This window comes from Monomorium pharaonis, chromosome 5 (genome assembly GCF_013373865.1).
Source record: "Monomorium pharaonis isolate MP-MQ-018 chromosome 5, ASM1337386v2, whole genome shotgun sequence".
Classification (NCBI taxonomy): domain Eukaryota; kingdom Metazoa; phylum Arthropoda; class Insecta; order Hymenoptera; family Formicidae; genus Monomorium; species Monomorium pharaonis.
This window is the reverse complement of record NC_050471.1, coordinates 26,296,475-26,316,795: the sequence shown is the minus strand read 5'-3', so window position 1 is coordinate 26,316,795 and position 20,321 is coordinate 26,296,475. Positions and strand designations below refer to the sequence as shown.

At 28.5% G+C, this 20,321-nt stretch overlaps 1 protein-coding gene across 16 annotated transcripts; it reads right to left on the bottom strand.

The window, feature by feature from the left end:
- Positions 1-604: 604 nt before the first annotated feature.
- LOC105838772 (RNA-binding protein FUS) lies at positions 605-17,773 on the bottom strand. 16 transcript variants are annotated; one of them, XM_012684564.3, is made up of 11 exons: positions 17,622-17,751; positions 17,376-17,537; positions 15,242-15,351; positions 14,466-14,624; positions 13,567-13,773; positions 12,867-13,049; positions 11,907-12,072; positions 10,295-10,403; positions 9,750-9,881; positions 8,010-8,051; positions 5,633-7,413 (listed from the first exon to the last, which is right to left on the bottom strand). In XM_012684564.3, exons 3-11 carry the CDS (start codon positions 15,337-15,339, stop codon positions 7,367-7,369), a joined length of 1,143 nt encoding a protein of 380 aa, XP_012540018.1. In that variant the 5' UTR covers positions 15,340-15,351; positions 17,376-17,537; positions 17,622-17,751; the 3' UTR covers positions 5,633-7,366. The 16 variants fall into 16 exon arrangements, 12 of the variants coding, with proteins under 12 accessions (XP_036143529.1, XP_036143532.1, XP_036143528.1 ...); XM_036287636.1 differs by lacking the exon at positions 5,633-7,413 and adding an exon at positions 605-734 and having other exon boundaries at positions 17,376-17,751; XR_004963491.1 differs by lacking the exon at positions 5,633-7,413 and adding an exon at positions 661-734 and having other exon boundaries at positions 9,750-9,867; positions 17,376-17,750.
- Positions 17,774-20,321: the final 2,548 nt, after the last annotated feature.

Sequence of the window (20,321 nt, the reverse complement as noted above, 5' to 3'; positions counted from 1 at the left end):
AAACAATAGTAATAATTATACTATTTTATATGTAATTATACAACTTTTATATATATATATATTTTACATATATATATATTACATATATATATATATATATATATATATATTACATATATACAAAAGTTGTAAGAACTGTTAAAAATTTTGTAAAAGTATATTAATGTATATTGTGTGTGTATGTGTGTGTGTGTGTGTGTACACAATATACATTAATATACATAATTTAAGCGTACTGTTAACATACTATATTAGCTAGGAATAGTCAGTTGGATAATTTGCTAATATAAGATATTAGTGATATTAATAATATAGATAATACTTTTTTCAAAATTCATTTAGTTTAAATTATTTTTACAAAACTTTTAATAGTTTTTACAACTTTTAACGTAATTAAATTTATTTTATATATAAGTCAATAATTTAAAAATTTAACAGTAATAGTATAATTTTCATCAACTTTTAATATTAAATTAATATAAACGTTGATAGGAAAAAGAATTTAATTAATTTAACTTCAGTTGAAAAAATATTAATTTATCCAGCCCTGACTTGACTATTAATATTACTAATTAACATTAACGTTTTCCAATCGTTCTAGCTTACCAGATGCACGAGTTCTCGATTCTCGTGGTTGTTATACCAATCGTGCGAAGATTATTAACGATTCCGTGTAGATGATGAGCTCGTCGGGCATCACAGTTGGGCGACTAATTGTTGTCTTTGTGATCAACCTAGAGAAAGCAACATTGGTAAATCAGAAAGGAGCCAAAACGGTCAAATTGAAAAATTAATTTTGCACTCGTCTGAAAGATTTAAGCTAATCTTGTTTGTTTTCCTTTTTTAACGAAGTGTCGCTTGTAATATTACTCGTTTATTTAAAATCGTGGCTACTTGATTATCGAGTGAATCAATTATTACACTTTCCTTCGATGCCTAACGACTTCAGCGCTTTCATAAGTTATTCTGTCGATTTAATGTCCGTTATATGTATAAAAGCAGCAAGACAATTCGTCTATGGGAGCTTACTGTAACGATAATAGTTGTTACTGCGAATACTCGTGAAAAGTGTGAATCTACGAATCTTTTCCACTCGTCTCTTTCTATGGATTTTTTAAATATTCAGTTGTGACTTTATCACACTTTCCGTAACGTTTTTACGAGAGACATAAAGATAAAGAAACGCAATTATATATTTGTTACAAATTGAATGAAGTCTATTTTTGCAAAGCAAGTCGATATACCTCTGTAATACACTAGGATGTGCTTTCAAAAATTCGCTGTTATGTGCAATTGTTATTACGTTTGCTATTCCGCTAAATTCACTTTTACACTCGATAAATGCAGTAGTTTGAAGTTCCGTCTGTTAACTAATTAATCGATTGTTCTCTTAATGATAGATATATACATAAATACATATGTGTCCTCTCTCCGAAAATAGATAGTTGTTCAAAGAATGGATAGATATTTATTTATATTTACTCACCTGAACTTTTGGGTTGCGGTATATACTCGAGCATTTGACTTTCATTTAATATTTACAGTGTTTCGCATTGCGCGCGTTAGTCTCATTACTTTTCTTGCTTGTTCTCTTTCCCATTCTCATTTTCTCATATAGCATATCTATTTAATATTTATTCATTTTTTCGTATTTTGATCGATAATCGTCTTCGATTTATTTGGCTCCAGATGACACGCAATTAAAAAAAAAAACAATCATGTGCATAAAAAAGCTGTACTTTTTATGGCAAACTACTCTTTTCTTTACTTTCCGAGTGTGAAAGGTTTACTTATTTTACATTAGCCGAACCTCAAGCAATTATTTATATAAATTCAAAAACTTTAGCTAATTTCTATTACTCTCAAGCTTGTATATTAATTGCAAGAGTACATATGTGCAATTAACAAAAATCAACTTTACTCACTTTGGGTGCCGGTCCAGTCAGCGCCGCGAATGCTTTGAGTAGCGCTAACCGGACTTGCACCCGCTACTTATCGATTTGCCTTTTCTCTTTTAAGCGGGGAAAGGTGATCTTTAGCGAATTTGGCATGTTCTTGCTGGAGGAACGATATTTTCTGTCTCTCACCCTCTGATTTTCATTTATTGTTTCCTAAGTATCTCAGCTTGTTGCTACGCCTGTGAAATAAACTCAATTTTCGTCAAGTTTGGTCATTAGTACCATCAAGTATCTTTCGCTGCTTAAACTGCATGCTCCATAATTGTACTTATGCCAGTCTATATTTATTTATATTATAGTTATGTTATAGTTATATCATTCTATAGTTTTATTCATAATACTTCATAATTGTATTCATCATGTTGTTTTATATTCTACTCGTTCAGTGTTATACAATCTACCTTGTATCATACTTTTCTGATACTATTCATCATACTCTATAATTACATTTCTTAATTACTTAAATACTTATATTAAGTAGTAACAGTAAATAGTACAGAATTACATTAATAAATAATATAATTCAATTTTTAGAAATTATAAGAAATGTTGGACTGCTTAATAGGTATCTGGACACTTGTCAATTATTTCCAATGTTATGTTTAGGTATGACTCAGGGGTGAAATATTCCTGAAATAACATTATTGTGAAATTAATATATATATATATATATATGTATATATATACGTGAAAATCCTTATGCTTTAAAATAAAATCTGTAAATTTATATGACCTTATATATTCTATAAATCTGTATATTTTTTTCTCATGTTATTAGTAAGTATTATTCAAATTTTTCATACTTAAACTTCGTACTTAAACTTCAAATTCATGCTCTATAATTGTATTTATATCATATTATATATTCTATAATTATCAATTGCTCTACAATTAAACTTGTATTATATTGCTCTATAATTTTATTCATCACATTGCTCTATATAATCATATTTTTCAAGTGATTATATTATTATAATAGAATTGAATTCTTAATGTGACCAATATATACAATCTTAAAATGGCATATATCTAGACGAACTAAAACAAGGTCTAATTGCACATTTTTAATGAAAAAACAGAAACAAATAGAGAAGTCGTGTTATGTCAAATAGAGAAAAATATGATCTTTACAATAAAATGAATATGACTTCCCTATCTCCTTATGGTCGGGGAATTGATTATGATTCGTCACTTTTCTTCCTGCTTAAGTCTTTCTACATCATAAAAAGAAAACAAAATATACCCAGAACACATTTTTGTATCATTTTGCCCATGTACCAGCCACCTTTATTTTTAAATTTCTAAATAATATGTCAATTCAATATTTTTGCGGGGAAGAAGAAAACGCAGTCTCCAGTCAGTATAATTTTATTTTTGGAGCTGACGTAGCAAAACTATATAAATACCGTTAGTTGGATTTGTCATTACAATATGGCAGTCTTTGAAACAAAATATTATTAAAAGTTTAAAAATATGTCCACATCTTACTTTCTTTTCACCATGCATGCTACAGCTCTAAAACAAGAAGTGATTTGTAAAGTGCACGCGTTAAAACGTATTTGATCATAAAGAAATATTACATATGTTACAAAAATTACAAGTACTCCTTAGAATAAAAGCATTGAAAATTGAACAAAGAGAATAAAATTGTGAACGAAGCTCAAGCTTCTAAATTTTTCTTATTCTTTCTGACTTTTATTTTCACTGGCTGACATAAATATCTATGACTTTTTCCAAGTCTGTGGCAACCTTGAATAATAGCGAATTGTAGACAATAAAAAATATCACGAGTGATTTTAAAAATTACAAGAAAAAAATCAGGTTACCCTTATATATAAAAGACATCTGAACTTTTCACTTATTTCCAATTATACCCAAGCGCTATGTTTAAGTATAAATAAAAGGTAAAATATTTCTGAAATAGTAACTTTATTGTAAAATTAATATATATGTGAAACTCATTGTTTTAGAATAAAATCTTTAAAATTGTATGATTTTATATACATTTATAAATCCGCATGATAATTTTCATATACCTTTTAAATATCTTTCGTTGTGCATAACTCCACGTTCATGCTACATAATTGTACTTATATTGGTCTACAATTACACTCAGTAATTAAACTTATATTTCTTTATAATTGCACTCGTCATATTGCTCTATAATAATATTTCTTAAGTATATTATTTCTTATAATATTTCTTTTATTAAATAATAATAAATTATATTAAATAATTGAAAGTTTAGAAACTATAAGAATCCGACTTCTCGGATTACTCATTAAATCTTATCAATTATTTTCAATGCTATGTCGAATATGACTCAAAGATGAGATATTCCTAAAATAGTAACGTTATTGTGAAATTAATATGTGAAATCCATGTTTTACAATAAAATCTTTGAGAACTTATATGATTATCTTATACTTTCATAGACTCATATATTTTCATTCATAATATTATCAAATTTATTTTTACCTTTTTCTAGCTAAACATTGGTTATGATTTCTTATATACGCGAGCCTTCACCTTTCGTGCACGTACTTTTTTACCAGTTTGGAGTCGATTTTGTAAACGTCAAAGACGGTAATTATCTGTTTAATATTTTTAAATAAATATACAGGGTGTTTTTGTTACCAAGAAAAACTGGACTTTAGAATTTTCAGGAAATTAATTTTTTATTCTTGAATATCATGGATTTACATGAGATTTTATTAGCGTAAGAAAAATTTTGAAATTTTACTTTTAATTTCTTTTCTTTTCCTGACAAAATTATTTCTTTGATTTTTTTCTTGATAAATTAGCAATATATGATTAACCATCTTTTAAATTCTGTACTTCTAATAAATTAAATCTGTATATTACAGACAAATTTTCGTTATGTACTATATTTAATTAATATAATTTCTGTTTAATATTGTCTCAAGTGTAATATTTAAAACTTAAGACTTTTCTTTATGATTGTATGATTAAGGAACATTAAAATGTATAATACAATAATTATTCAAAGCTACTTTAAAAAATTCTTCAATCTTATCCAAAATTTTGAATAAAATTTTTGGAAATCTGAGAGAATTTTGCAAAATTTAAGTAAACATCCTGAATTCTAATTAATCTTCGATTCTTATAAAATTACTACAATTTCACCTATCACGAAAAATCATTTATTCTTGGGATCTAAACGTCTTTGAAAACTTCGTTAAGAAAAGATCGACTTCAAACGAGAAGAATATATAATAACATCTAGTCCATATTTCACATATTGTTTTATAAATTCAAGTACTACCACATTAAATGATAATAGTAAATATCGTTTATTAAATAATATTATAATTAAACTTTTAGAAACTATAAGAGATCCTGAGTTATTTATTGAATATTTAAACTTCTCAATTGTTTTCGACACTAACTGTTGAGATATGACTGAAGGGTTTAGTATTCCTGAAAATGTTTTTTAAGTATTCACATATACCTACTTTATATACCTACTTTTTATTTCAATATTACCGAGATTTTTCATCTCAATTATCACACTTATTCGCCCATATTCATTCTTTTCGCTTGTCTTCCTAGGGCAGTTGCTGGTTTTTGCGTGTTTCGTCCGCTTTTCTGTTTCTCGTGCCATAAGATAAAGGTGACAATAGGGGTAAGGGTATAAGTTTTCGATGCATTGATATTCTTGAGCTTCGTTTTTTTTCAATGTATCTTTCATTTTTATCGAGCGATCATTTACAATAGATCGAGACATAACAACATGATGCGCTAAATAATTATTTGTAAAATACGTATCGTATACAATAAACACAGTACAAATAATTCAAGCGAGTTTCGTTAATTAACATAAAATAATGCATGACAAAGAATCAGATATTGTGTATAACTGAATTGTTTAAATTCACTATTCTATTCGGTTTTCTTTCGGTTGGTTGAACAATTTTCTATTAAGGAAAAAAACTTCAAAATTTATTCTTTTTTTTTCTTTCTGCAATCTTAGCTAAATTGTCAAGAAAAGAAATAAAGTTATTTTCATTTAACTTTATAAAAAATCGTTTAATTAATTTAATTATTAATTAACGATTGTCCAATATATGACATTGACAATTGCCAATGACTGATTATCGATGGTGATTGCGATGATTTACCTCGACCAAGTTAAACTGCAAAGTTATTATTAATATATAATTATAAATTATAAAACTGATGGAAAATCTAATATTATCAAAAAATTTACAATAAATGATAAAATAAATGATTAATTTTGACAAATAAAATAATTATATTACAATATTACAATAAAATTGATATTTTCAATATCCCCAAAAAGAATCGCGTTTTCTACTTTAATTCTTAAATAGACATAAAACTCAAATATTAGGTAATCAAAAACGAGTAATTATCGAAATACAGTAAGTGATTGTGTTTAACGTTATTCTCAATGACTCTTCCTTTCCACAAAAAAGGATTTATTTGCGATTTTCTATTTACAAAACAGGACATTGACTTTACAGTGTTGTCGCTTTCATTACTGTTTCTCATTAATTATTACTGTTATGTTAAATTATGTTAAATTATGCTACGCAAATCGTGAAGAGAACGGAAGATAGTTCACCGCTCGACTTACGGGATAATTATACTTGGATCTTAATCCTAGATTGTCGTATAAGCGACATCAAATAACGTCAAATAATGTTATTGTGCACTATGCTAATCATCAAGTATAAAATATGCATTCCCTATATCATCAAGCGACATATTGATCAAATTCAACGTGTATATGTGACGAAGACAAGCAAAGGAAAGTGAAAAAAATCTTGGAAACAAAGTGACACAAAAAAGTACTCTAGAAAACCCGGGAATCAAAAACAATTTTTCGAATAATGATTAAAAAGTTTCATTCTCTGCAAAGGAAAAAGGTATATTCGTGAAATTTTGTGAATATTGTATTCCCACTAAGGATAGCTCGAAAATGAGTCAAAACATTTGCGCGTCGTGAATGTTGAATATTGAATAAATTAAATTTTTTGTTTTTATCAAAAATCGCGTGACTTCACTGTCCATTCTTTAAAATTATTTAAAATAATTATGATACGTGTCTAACAATATAAATTCTCAACCTTTTTCGATATACGTATGATGTATGAATCTTCACAAAAGTGATAAAATTGCGTACAATTATTGTTCAGAGAACCTTCGTCCATTTTTTTTAAAGTCACCTTGCTTCCAGATTTCTCGATTATCATTCTTTCACTAACAATTGTATCTCGCAGTTTCAAAAAGAGAACAAGTATTATCTCTTTTCGCGTGACGGGGGACAGATTCAATTTGTTCTACGTTTCGCTTGGGAGAATTGTTATCTACTTAAATACAAAATTAATAAGAGCGGACTGATTATTAAGTGACGAATATCTTTAATAACGTCGTTGAGACTGGGCGTTTTGGTAACCAGCACTGCCACCTGCAAACAATCATAGCTCCTCCGTTCAATTTTACTCGAGAAATAGAATTAATGATCCTGCTTCTCTACATATACACAAAACCAAACGGCCTACTTATATAGATCTTTCTATGATATTGCTATTAATCCTGCCTGTTACTTCTTGACGTTTTTATATGTGTATGTTATATGTGTATACTATGAGACGCCATAACTTTATTTGCCTTTGCTTTTCTTTTGGTTCTTAACTATTAGAAAAAATGAATTTCTCGTAGATATAGCTTTGCAAATATTTTTGTGGACAGTCTTTTAATCTTGCTAACACTCTCAAATACTGTAAAAATTATATAAATATTTTCTAGGTATCTGTACGGACAGACTCGTAAGAATCTTTTTGTTACTATACGTTTTTGTATATCGCAAATGCTCTTATAATAACGTAAACGTTCTTCTTTAGAACTTCAAATGTGCAAATATGCTTTTCTTGGATGTTATATTACTTATTTAATAGATTTCACTGTCTAAGTTTTACACAAACACATTTTTCTCTCCAAGCGGCTTAGCTAAATCTTTCTCTTCTGATCAATGAACTTTTTTGTACTGCGAGTTGTACTTACCATAGTCCTGTTTTCCATAAACACCGTCCTGACTCGGATAATCTGCAATCACAAAAAAATGCGGTTTATAAATAATAATGAAGAATGCTAAAGATACAGAAACAAACGACTCAAACGAAAAACATGAAACTTGAAACAATTTAAAATAGATAAATAAATAAAGAGAGGGGGGAGAGACAAAGAGTTTCGTCCTAATACGATTGTATGACGAAGTAGCAGCTGTGGCCAAGTATCTCCACGAAAAAATGACAATTTTGTTTGTTAATTAATTAAAATAAATTGCTTAAAACAATTTAAATAATTTGTTAAATTGACAAACCTATTAAATAATAATAAATTATAAAAATATTAAATTATAGATTAAGAAATACAAAATATAAATTAAATAAAGTTATATACAAGATCGGAGAAAAGTAAAACGAACCTTCTAAGATAGAATACATATATAGCCTATAAGCCTAAGCTCCTAGAAAATCATTAGTCTTTAAAAAAAAATTTTTTTTTTCCAGAAAAAAGTAAACACAGATGACACGCAGCTATCAGAAATCTCAAATGAACAGTTTGATCTATCTCTGCGAAAGAAAATACACCAACTTTCTTTTAACATTTGGAGCAAGGATTTTGAAACTTGGATATTGGTAAAAATCATAATTAAAGATTCAATCACCAGAAAATTTGTATTTTTATTATCTAATCATTTGTAAACTGTATTGATAATTTTGTTAAATCCTATTGTACGAACTACGTTCGTAACTTCTGGTTTCCTGATAGAAATTTAAAAATTTCGTTTAAAAAATCTTGCAAGTCAATTTTTTCCAGCAATTTGTTTTCTCAGAAAAAACAAACAATCCTTTTCACCCCATAGACCGTTTTATCCCACCTAAATAAAAAAATAATAAAGAGTGATAGTGTGATAATTTATACACTTATACATATTTTTCATATTACTCAGGTGAAGAATAAATAGTATATGTCACAAACACCTTGTAATCCTTCTGGAATGAAAGATGGCAGGAGGCAGTGCTGCAGTGTTGGTGTCTTGATGTGAAAGGATTTACATCCAACTTTTATGTGAATTCTCGTCTCGTTCAAATAGGATTTGTGTGTAACTCTGCGCAACTCTTTTGTATCAATCGCGAGCAGAATACAGTTCGGGGGGGGGGGGGGAGAGTTAAAAAACTCCGCTTAGTTTTAATAATATAAAATCCAAACATTCAAGAAAAAAAAAACGAAAACATAAAATTTTTTAAAATAAAAAAGACTCCAATTTTAACAGTATTAAAATTTTTAAAAATCTGCAAGGTATCTAGGTTTTTAATACGTGGATATGTAATTGAAAATAAAAAGTACATAGAAGCGATCTTTAAGAATTCATTTACTATCAGAAAATAAAACATTAAATTATACGTTAGAAAAGAAAATTCATATTATTCTAAATTCAACATTCAACATTATTGGAAGTTTCGCGTTAAAAAAATAATAAACTAATATTTTACTTTTTTTTCAAACAAAAATTTAATTAGCATTTTATCAATTAATAATTGGTTGAATTTCCTACTGACTTTGTAATTCCATTTACATTGTGACATGCTTCTTTGTTAGAAACCTCTCCGAACAGATAATTTAATGTTTAATCTCAATAATAAACGAATCTTTAAGGATTATTCCAACCGGTCGGTAGTTAGTGAACTGTAAAATGTGAGTGAACCGTAAAGTGTGACAACGAACGAAATAACTAACCGTAAGGTTGCGTCGAGTAACCACCCCGGTTGATTATGTTGGCATTAGATTGGTCATCGTATAAATTAGCAAAGGCATAATTGCCCCCGTCCCCCAGTCCAGTAATCGACACTGCCTCCTGTTGGTAATTAGCTGAACATGCATTATGTAATATTAATAAACTAATTGTACATATAGTGTCTCACCGATCTATTCAATTCAATACTCGATCAAGTATTTGAATAGTCAACTTTGAGTACTTAGTAACTCGAGACTGTACTGCCAATAGCGTCGATGTTATATTGTGAATGCATCGAGCTTAATTAATTTAACTCTTTATAATTCCTGAACTTTTATTTCACGTTATTATTACTGAAGGATCAAATTTGGAAAAATTAAAAATTTGAAGTTTAACTTAAAAATTTAACCTGGCAAACTTGTAAAAAAAATTAAGTGCTGAGCCATAAGAAAATTAACAGACAACGATGTATAAGTTGTAACAGAAAGTAATAACGTCATCCACAATACGAAATTTCATATTTAATAATCTGATGTCTACAACTCACCTGATGGCGGAGCTTTGCCATAACTGTAGGGATCATTAGAACCGAATCCTCCTGCAGCCGAAACTGATGATGCCCCGCCGTATCTGTTATCTGCTGCAGATGGATAACCCTAAAAAAAAAAAAGAAACATAACTGTGGGTAATCTTGGTCAAAATAAAAATAATTGACTACTTTAATAATATCAAAACATCTATTAATCTCGACTGCAATTAAATTTGTAATTATTTAGTTAAATTTTATGCTTAAAAATCTAAAATGTATTTTAAAAAGAAAATAGAATTCAAATAATTGAAAATAGCAAATTTATATTTCTGTATTGCCGAAGTTTTTAGGCCGATAATTAATTTTTATTTTTATAGTCAATTTTTATTTTAAGATTATCTTAAGTAATATCTTAAGATGCTAATAACGTTCTATGTGATTGATTATAACATAACGTCTTAAGACTGTACTAAATTTTTCAATTTTCAAACAAAGAAAATCGTTTATCTCGTTAATAAATAGTATAAGAATTATAGTAATTGTTATTATAGTTGTATTTTTAAAGATTCCCTATAGTGACATAAATAAAATAAAATAAACAAATAAATAATATTGTATACGTATGCATTGATATACGGTTATTTTGTATTTTAAAATAATTTTTACAACATTAGAAAGTATATGTTTTTCTACTTGTAACGTCGAAATTATCAATATAAATACTTTTTCTAATAACAAATTAATAATGTTATTTTTCTTTTTTTTTTTTGTAATGAGAATGTAAAAAAGTATAAATTTCGCTGTATTTGTAAATTAAATAAAAATCAGAATTTGTTACTTACAGCATTTCTAAATCTTTCTTTTTGTATTTTTTGTAAATTTAAAAGAAATAAAGTAATATTTCGTTTTTTTGTAATCATTGTTATTTATTTTTTTAACAAGAAACATTTAAAAAAGTCACTCTTTCTGTTTGATTTTATTTTAGTATTAAAAATTATGGAAAATGTAGCAGATCCAAATTACACATTTTCAATAACGATAACGATAACAGGTTACTTTTAAAAAGTAACTTTTCCAACCTTGAATTTTTTAATATCATAAACATGCTATTATAAAATTTTTTTTTAATTTTATCGCTTTCTACTTGCTAACTTATATAAATAATCAATTAAATCCAGAACATGATCAAAGAAACAATATTGTCTCAGAAAAAGAGTGATAGTATTTAAACTTAAAAGTAAAATTCAAAAAATTTTTCTGAATACTAATAAAGTCCCATAAAAATTCATGATTTTCAAGGATAAAAAATTAATTCACTAAAAAGTCTATGTTTTCCCAGTTTCTCTCAGCAATAAACAGCCTGTAAATTAATTACTAACAAAAAATGAAACTAAATTACAGTTACAGATAGAAACAAAAAAGAGAAAGAATTACAATTTAAAAAAACTCCACATTACATGTAACAAATTATTTCTCAATCTTGGAAATATCTACATAAAATCAAAAGATTAAGAAAATTATATAACCTCTTATATAAAATTAATATATAAAGTTTTATATATAAAAATTGATTTTGAATACTGTTATTATAATTATTTTGAGTATATTATCATATATTAAATTCACTTACCGTTTGCCCATAGTCCTGGGGCTGTTGGTAGCTTTCGTACCCCTGATAAGATTGTGTGTAGCCTTGCTGTGAACCATAACCACCGCCACCATATCCTACTGACTGTTGTTGCTGCGGCTGTTGTTGACCGCCATAAGCATTATTTGAACCTCCGTAACCTCCTTGGCTGTATTAATTCATCGAAAGCAAAATGTACATTGTCAATATTTTATATATTTACTTTTCTTTGTACCTTATTAATATATGTATATATTATTTATTTACAATGGATTATTCTTTGGATTTTCATGTATGTAAGTATAACATGTAATTATTTATTAGCTATGTTATTACATGTACTTTTTCATTTATTATTGTATAATCATATAATCATACTTGTCAATCAATTTTTTATTTCCGCACATTTATTATTTTGGAAACGTGAAAACTGACTAAGGTATGATTTAAAAAATCAAATTAAATCATATCTTTCATCTTATGTTGCATGTAAAAAAATTTTTATAACAAATTAATTTATTCTTGATAAAATTAAATATATAATAATTAAATATATAATTATTAAATATATAATAAATAAATAATAACATATATCTCTTTTCAAGGTACCATTTCAAAAATTAATTAGAAATTAATATTAAATACAATATAAAATATCCTAAGTATAGATTTTCTTAACTCTCTTCTACAGTGTAGTATCAAACTGTTTTGGACTGAAATACTTCGAGCGCTTTTTCATAAAATATGATGTCACTTGAACACAATTTTTGTTTCAGGAGTTATGTCGTCAAAAATTGCTTAATATTTTTAAGTTTAAATATTACAAATATAGTTTGCACAAAAGACTAACTTCAATTAATATTTAATATTTAGTAATTAAACTTATATGCGTTAAGTTAATTTGTCTTTAATTTTAAAAAATTGTTTAAATATTTAATATAAAAATGTTCCTGGGAAACTTACTTAGGTGCTTGAGTGGCATATCCATTGGCTGATTGGGAAGACGACTGATCAAAGCGCGGCCTCTTGGACGGTCCACTTGAGCTAGGTGGAACACCTCGTTTCGTCGGGCCACCACGTCCAGCTCCTCGGCCACGATCAGAGAAGCTACCTCCACGACCACCTGGTCCTCCTCTGCTCGATCCTCTGAAACAGAGAAAGTAAATATTTAATTTATAAAAATTAATCAATTTTTACACCCCCCCCCCTCACACACACATATACATTAAATATATAATCTATATCTATATAATAGATATGCATATATATATATATATATATATATATATACACACCACACACATACATACCAATAAGTCAATTTATCTGCCCCATATTAATAAAAGTTCTCTTTTATAATTTTATATTTTAGATTTAACTAACAAGCTTTGTTATATTTATTTTATTATATATAATATTACATATTATTGTTCTCCATTCTAAAATTGCTGATATCTTCTGTACAATTAAAATATATAATTTTATTTCAAAGATAATATTTATTAAACAATTGTGACTCACTACGAGAACTTTATGATTAACTTAAGAATTAATATCTACAATAAATTCATATATGTACAATACAATTTTTTAAGTTTTCAATTTTTTTTAATATCAGGCTAAAATATTTTTTGAAGCTAGATGGAAGAATTAACTTCCTTACCTAGATCCTCCTCTTCCTCTGTCCATACCGCGACCTCGGAAATTGCTGCTACCTCCGCGGCTATCTCCTCTGCCGAAATCGCCTCTACCTCTACTGCGGAAGCTATTACTTCCGCCACCTCTTCCACCGCCACCTCGTGGAGGACCACCCATTCCTAAGGGTGGAGGACCACCTCCAGGTCCACTAGACATTCCTGGTTCTGGCGGTCTGTATAAATGACAATAAGGCTCTTTTAGCTCATAAATACTATTTAAGTTAGGTAATGTTCTATATAATGTTTTAATGTATAAACTTTTTATAACACAATTAAACTTGAAGGGCCAACAACAATCATAGTATATCTTAATGCTCAAGTTGTTGCTATATATTTTGTGTACTATATAATTTTGTTAGCGTCAAGTAACTGATAAATTAATTATCAATTTAATATTACTATTCTAGTTCAATTCAACAGCTGCGTTACAAGAGAGAAAATAATAATGCACAATTTAAAGAATTAAAAACTGTATATAAAATTACACATAAATATTTTTTGAGCACTAAAATCTACTTTTAATCATTATGACCTTTTTTAGATTTTAATTGTGTTATACACACTTCACAGTCTCATACAAATTATTGCTTATAAATTTTATATTGGAATTATAAAAAAATTACATCTTATAATTATTCTTTTAAGCTCCATTTTGCAATTGCATACATACTTATTAGTAAAGATATTAGTAAAAAGTACAAATAATATATAATTAATAATATATAAAATTTATTAATTATATTAATATTTTTCATATTATTAGAAATAACAAAATATTCAATTTATAAATTATATTAAAATTTAATATTTTACAAATAATTAATTATTTTTCTATAGTGTAAATACATTCGTGATATATGCTTACCCTGGAGGAAAATGTCCACCTCGTCCACCTCTACCAGGAGGGCCTCCCCTGCCGCCTCTCATAGGTGGGCCTCCTCTCATACCACCACCAGGTCCGTTGCCTCGTCCACCACGCATCATGTTACCGCCTCGTGGCGGACCACCTCTGTATGAAAAACCTCTTTTTTATAGCTGAGTTAGTATACAGTCATCGTACTTAAAGTGATATAGACATATAAAATTTGGCAAGAGTGAAAAGTGAAGTAATTCTAGTGCAGTAATAAAAAAAATAAACCTAAAACATATTTCATTATTTCTTTTGTAATAATTTATTACATACACATTTCTATCTAGTTTTAATAAATGTAACAATCATGACGCAGTGAATTGTGCATCTGTTCTCTGTGCCAAAGATCCGAGGTTTCAAATCGGAATAATCAAAAAACATTTAATTTTTATTTAATCACTACTTCTCGAAAAACAATAACAAACTATTTAATATCCTGCCATTAGAACACTTCTAATTTCGTTTAAATTGTAGATCCCATATATCTATATAAATTATAAAACAAGCATAAAAAATACTCTAAGAGGTCACCATATCTCTCTGAGAGATTAAACTAGAAGAGAAGAATAGCTTCATCGAATTCTTTCTCACCTTGTGCTACATGTTTTATGTAAGTTATTAAAAGAATAAATACAATTTTAAAGAAAAAATTTTTTAGAGTAAATATTTATAAAGATATTAATATAAACTTTTTTCTCGATGACATAATCATGGCATAATAAATTCTTTACCTTCCTCTATCAAAACCGCCGCGTCCCCTCATTATTCCACCAGGGCCTCCACGACCACGAAATCCGCCTCTACTTCCTCCTCCTGGTGCTCCATCCATTTTTCAAACTTCCTATAATATATTTCAATTCATATTGATCTGTAAATATAATTCTAACAATTTGAAGGTCTAATAAAATCCATAATCTAATAGAACTATCCAAATTTTGTAATTGTGGCTTGTACTTTTGATCTTTCAATTCTTGAGTTTATATATTCTTACATATGTTAAACTATATGTGATTTTCTTCCATAAGTAACAATTCTGTTGATTACAAAAATGATAATGATTATAAAAAATGTTTTTAGTTAATGTTTGCTTAAAGAAGTTTCACTCCTAAATCAAAATAAACAAATTTTCATGAAATTGTGTAAAGAAGTTCAAATTGGTGATATAAATTGACTTTCAAAATTTTAGAAAGCTGAATTAGCTAGTTATTTAGATCTTAATTTTATTAACATGGGCTCTTATGGGAATCAAATTTTCAGGATTTTTCAGTTTTTATTGTCGTATTAAACATAGAAGTAACAAACAGACGTTCATTAGTGAAACTTTACAACAATACATCTTAACTGTCCAGAAAAGTACGGTTAAATTTTTGAAACAATGCACGTTTGAGTGAAATTGATAAGATAAAAAAAGTTTACAATAATCTAAGTAATACAGAACGTAAGTGTGGTAAATGTGTACTAGTGATATAACATAAATTTCAAATTGTTGTATTTAGTTATCTAAGAGTGCTATAATAGTGAAAAATATTCTCAATTTAAAAAATATTATTTCAGTAATGAAGGTAGTACTTTATAGCCGAATTTTTTTTTATATTCACCATTATTAACTTTAGACCATATACAGTAAAAAAAAGAAGGCAACAAAATAGTCATTTGAATATTTTTCTTTACTTGAACCCCTGTGCCACTTGTGCCAGGCCTAAGCAGAGGAACTCCCTTAAAAATTCTGATAAAGCTTTGTTTCCCTATCTGGTCATTACAAAAAAAAATAGAATATAGAACAAAGTTCATTATTTGCTTTACAATTAAATCGTACTTTATATACATTCTTAAAAATGCAATAGGTTTCTCTCTATGCATGTGGTTGTGCAGCTGTGTAGATTTGTCTGAATAGATAATTAAATTAGAACAGTTAGAACTGGAGCACAGACTTTCGCATAACACATAATCAAAGTCTTTTATTTCTATCTTGAGAAACAAATATGATATTATAATTTATTTTCTTATGCAACTCTGTACTCCTCCACCCTTAGAGTAAAAATATAGATTTTTATATAATGTATAAAAGAATTAATCAACCAAAGTCCTTCATTTTTATCCTGGAGAGGGAAATAATTCTGATTGACTCTTTTGTATGTTATGCAAAAGTATATGTTCTTGCCCTTATTCTAAAAAAATTAATCAGTCCCACATGAGAGTTCATTCAATGTATATACTAAAAAAGTATTAAAATGTAAATTAATCAGAGAATTAAGGGATAAAATAAAATAGTAATAAACATAATAAACATTAACACATAAGTGCCTAGAGCTACAAATCTTAATCTGTATGCACTGATTTGTAGACTTGAGACTCAAAGACATAAAAGAACTCACAATTTATAAATTCAAGAATTGTAAGGTTAAAAGATTCTCGAGATCCTCATCGTCAATTCACGAATTCACAACCCATAATCATAGGTCATAGGACAAGTCAGATTGCAACAGACTTTATCTAGTCGGCGAAGCAGCCCAGTGGGCTGCTCTCTCCTCTAAATTAATCTTACAATAAATATAATAAGCCTTTAGCCTTTCGTTTAGCCTTAGTTTAAGCTGCAAACTGCAACGTTCCCCCCCCCCCCCCCAACAAAAAGGATCCTCTTGGAGCTACTTGAAATCATGATTCACAAATTTTTAAGCTAACTGGCCAAACCTCGACTAAAGCTTCGAGCTCAGAACAAATTAGCGTAACAATTCGGACCTCATAGCAATCAGCTCACTGCACCTAGATCGGCTAGATCGGGACCTAACAAAAGATACCTTGTGCAACGTTAGTTACACCTTCAAAACTACAGAATTTTATAAGACCAGTCGAGACTGCCTCTACCTTGCTCTCACTCCACGCACCGAGTCACGAGGCGCGTGGATCCTCTCGCTCTCCTTCTTTTATTCAGGTCCCGGCGTTTTCAAGAGAAACAGCGGCAAGCCGTGGCACCGACGCTACCCCGTGTAGTCGTGCGAAAAAGAAAACGTCTCCGCGAGTACGTACCTTTCCGGGACGACGTCCAATTATTCGCGAGCGAAGGAGTCGCGCACGGGAAACGATTTACGAAGTCACGTGTAATTTACTTACGATTACTTATGGCGTACGGCTGCGACTCATAAATCAAAGACGCTCGCAAAAACGGGCCAGCAAAATGGACGTCGGCTCTCGAGGTATTACGGCAGCGAAAAAAAAGTGGCGCGAGGAGCGAGCGAGCGAACGAGCGAGAGACCGAGAGAGAGAAAGAGAGAGAGGTGACGAATTGAGATGAAATATGAGATGCGCGTGCGCAGCGACGCGCTAGCACTCACAGGGGCGTGTGCATATTTCGCAGAAATGACAGGCGTTGTTAATCATTTTCCTAATCAACAAAATATAAAATGATAAGTTACCAATAAATATGATACATGAAAAAATTTTTAGTCCTTTTATTCATCGAAAAAAGAAATTAATACAAGATGTGTGTGCGTGTGAAAAATAAAAAGTATATTTTAAATGCAGTATTCCATCATATGTATCGATCAAAATAGTTTATAGGATATTTTATATTTTATATCAAAATATTCCGGAATATAAATTACCTGACAAATTATTGTTTTTTTAAACATTAATACTTTTGCATAATTAATAATTAAAATAAATAAAATTAATGTATTTACACACATGTGTAATAAAAAAATTTTAATTATTAATATCATTTGAGTAAAAAGAAATAAAAATAGAATTGATATATTAAGGACATTGAGATATAAAAGATTTAATTTCTACATGCAATTAATAAATTTTATATTATTGTACGTGTGATATTAATGCTAATATTTATAGCGTTTAACATTTTGTGAATCATTAATGTAAATTATCACAAAAAGGATTTATACTTTATATTGATTGATAAAAAACGTTCTAAATAAACTTCTTGGCACAAGCCTGAAGTGGATTTCAAAGACAATCACGCATGCGCACAAGAGTGACTTGTATTGTACGTGTTCCTTCAATTTATTGGACGGAAAAAGAAGCATCGATTTACGAAGACTGCGTGAGTCAAATTCATATTATTTCCACGATCCTGTGGCCAATCAAAGTCATCAAATGGTACGTCATACAACATCACATCGCAACCCAATATTGTAATAATTTTATTTAAGGATTAAAGAATATATATAAATACATATGAAATAAACATCGAAAAAATATAAGTAATCAAAATCGTATATTAAATCGCGATTAAATCATCACGTTGTGCGATATAAAAATTTTATAAATGATATAAAATGAATTATGTATGACTATTTTAAACGTCATTCATTAATCAGCCATAATATAATCTCCATAGTTATAAATTATAATATTACTAAAAAGTAAAGTGCGGCGGAAGTTGACGTAATAACCAACCAAATTTTTCGCCGCGCGGTAAAAATTAAACTTGATCCAACTTTAAATGCGATCGACTTGACGCTACAAATACTTCGAAGTATTTTTGATTGACTAATTGAAACAAAGAATTTTATGAATTGACCAATCAAATGAATCGAAACGTTTGTGGCGTTAAGTAAATCGCACCTTTTGATTTGGCTACCTGCGTCAAGTGATGAGATCGTGAGCATCTGTTGTCTTCTTCCGTTTCGAGCTCCGTTTCTTTCTCGTGAATTTTCGACTCTTAACTTTTCTCTCACAATTATAGCCGTGTGATTTGAATTAATATTTTCCGACAACCTTTTTATAAATCCGTACAATTATTATCACAGACGATTAAAAAAGTAATTTCTATGATTTTTTGTTTTAATTTGCAATTATATCGATATATTAATATACTCTTTTTAGAAAATAAAATATATAAATGTTAGACATAACAAAATTAATTTCTTTTTTTATTACATTAAATTTATTTCACGTTATACATTCGTAAGAAGGTGATGGTTTTTCTTCCATCAGAAAGGAAATATAAAAAATTCTTATTAATGTAAAAAAAAGAATAAGAATATTAGTGGGCAAACAAAAGAAGTATATCGATGTGCTAGTCAAAATTTCTCCAAATTGCTCGACCGTTAAATTATACATGGCTGAACGGTCAGCGTCGCTTTGATTGAAAGCGGTTAGAAAAATATGTATAGTTGTTTGGCTTTGAAAATTGATTCGGATGTTTTTTTTATTGTGTTATAGAAATAACTAAAAGCAGGAACGAACAAGTCGAAAGTATGTCTCATTTCGTAAACGTGAGGACAATTATCTCCAATAAGAAAAGTAAATTTGTATGACAAAATATTGTAAAAACTAATTTTATACTCTGTCATTATAAAAACATATTTAAGAAAATTAGATGTAGAAATATTATTAACTTTTTATGAAACACTGATGTTTGCGCAATTAATTTTGAAATGATATTTTGGCATAACAACAATAGTGGCAAATTATATATCTTAATTAATTAAGGGGGATTGTAAAGATTTAAAGATATTGAAAATTAGCTTGCGTTTAATTGTTAATAACAAAACCGCGGATAAATATAAAACTTTTATATTTTTTATAGTATTAATTAATATTATTTATATTTTTGAGCCCAAGGACCATACTTGTTTCTTATTATTTAAATTTTAAATCGTTGGTCCTTTTTCCGTCTATAAAGCGCACGTCTGACCTACAGCACAATCATTTCATTTTCACTCCTCAAAGAATAGAATGCGTAACGAATTTTTACCATCTTCGACACCCACGCCTTTTAAACTTTGAAATCCGTTAGCATATATATTATGTACTGGCGTTCTTATCTATGGACCTCTGCTAATAATTAAC

Excerpts from the sequence above, each read along its gene's own strand:
- LOC105838772 (XM_012684563.3), bottom strand. The coding sequence starts at position 15,339 with ATGGATGGAGCACCAGGAGGAGGAAGTAGAGGCGGATTTCGTGGTCGT. Across the intron at positions 13,050-13,566 it reads AGAGGAAGAGGAGGATCTAG|AGGATCGAGCAGAGGAGGAC; the intron begins GTAAGGAAGTTA and ends TCTCTGTTTCAG. Across the intron at positions 10,404-11,906 it reads CCCAGGACTATGGGCAAACG|GGTTATCCATCTGCAGCAGA; the intron begins GTAAGTGAATTT and ends TTTTTTTTTTAG.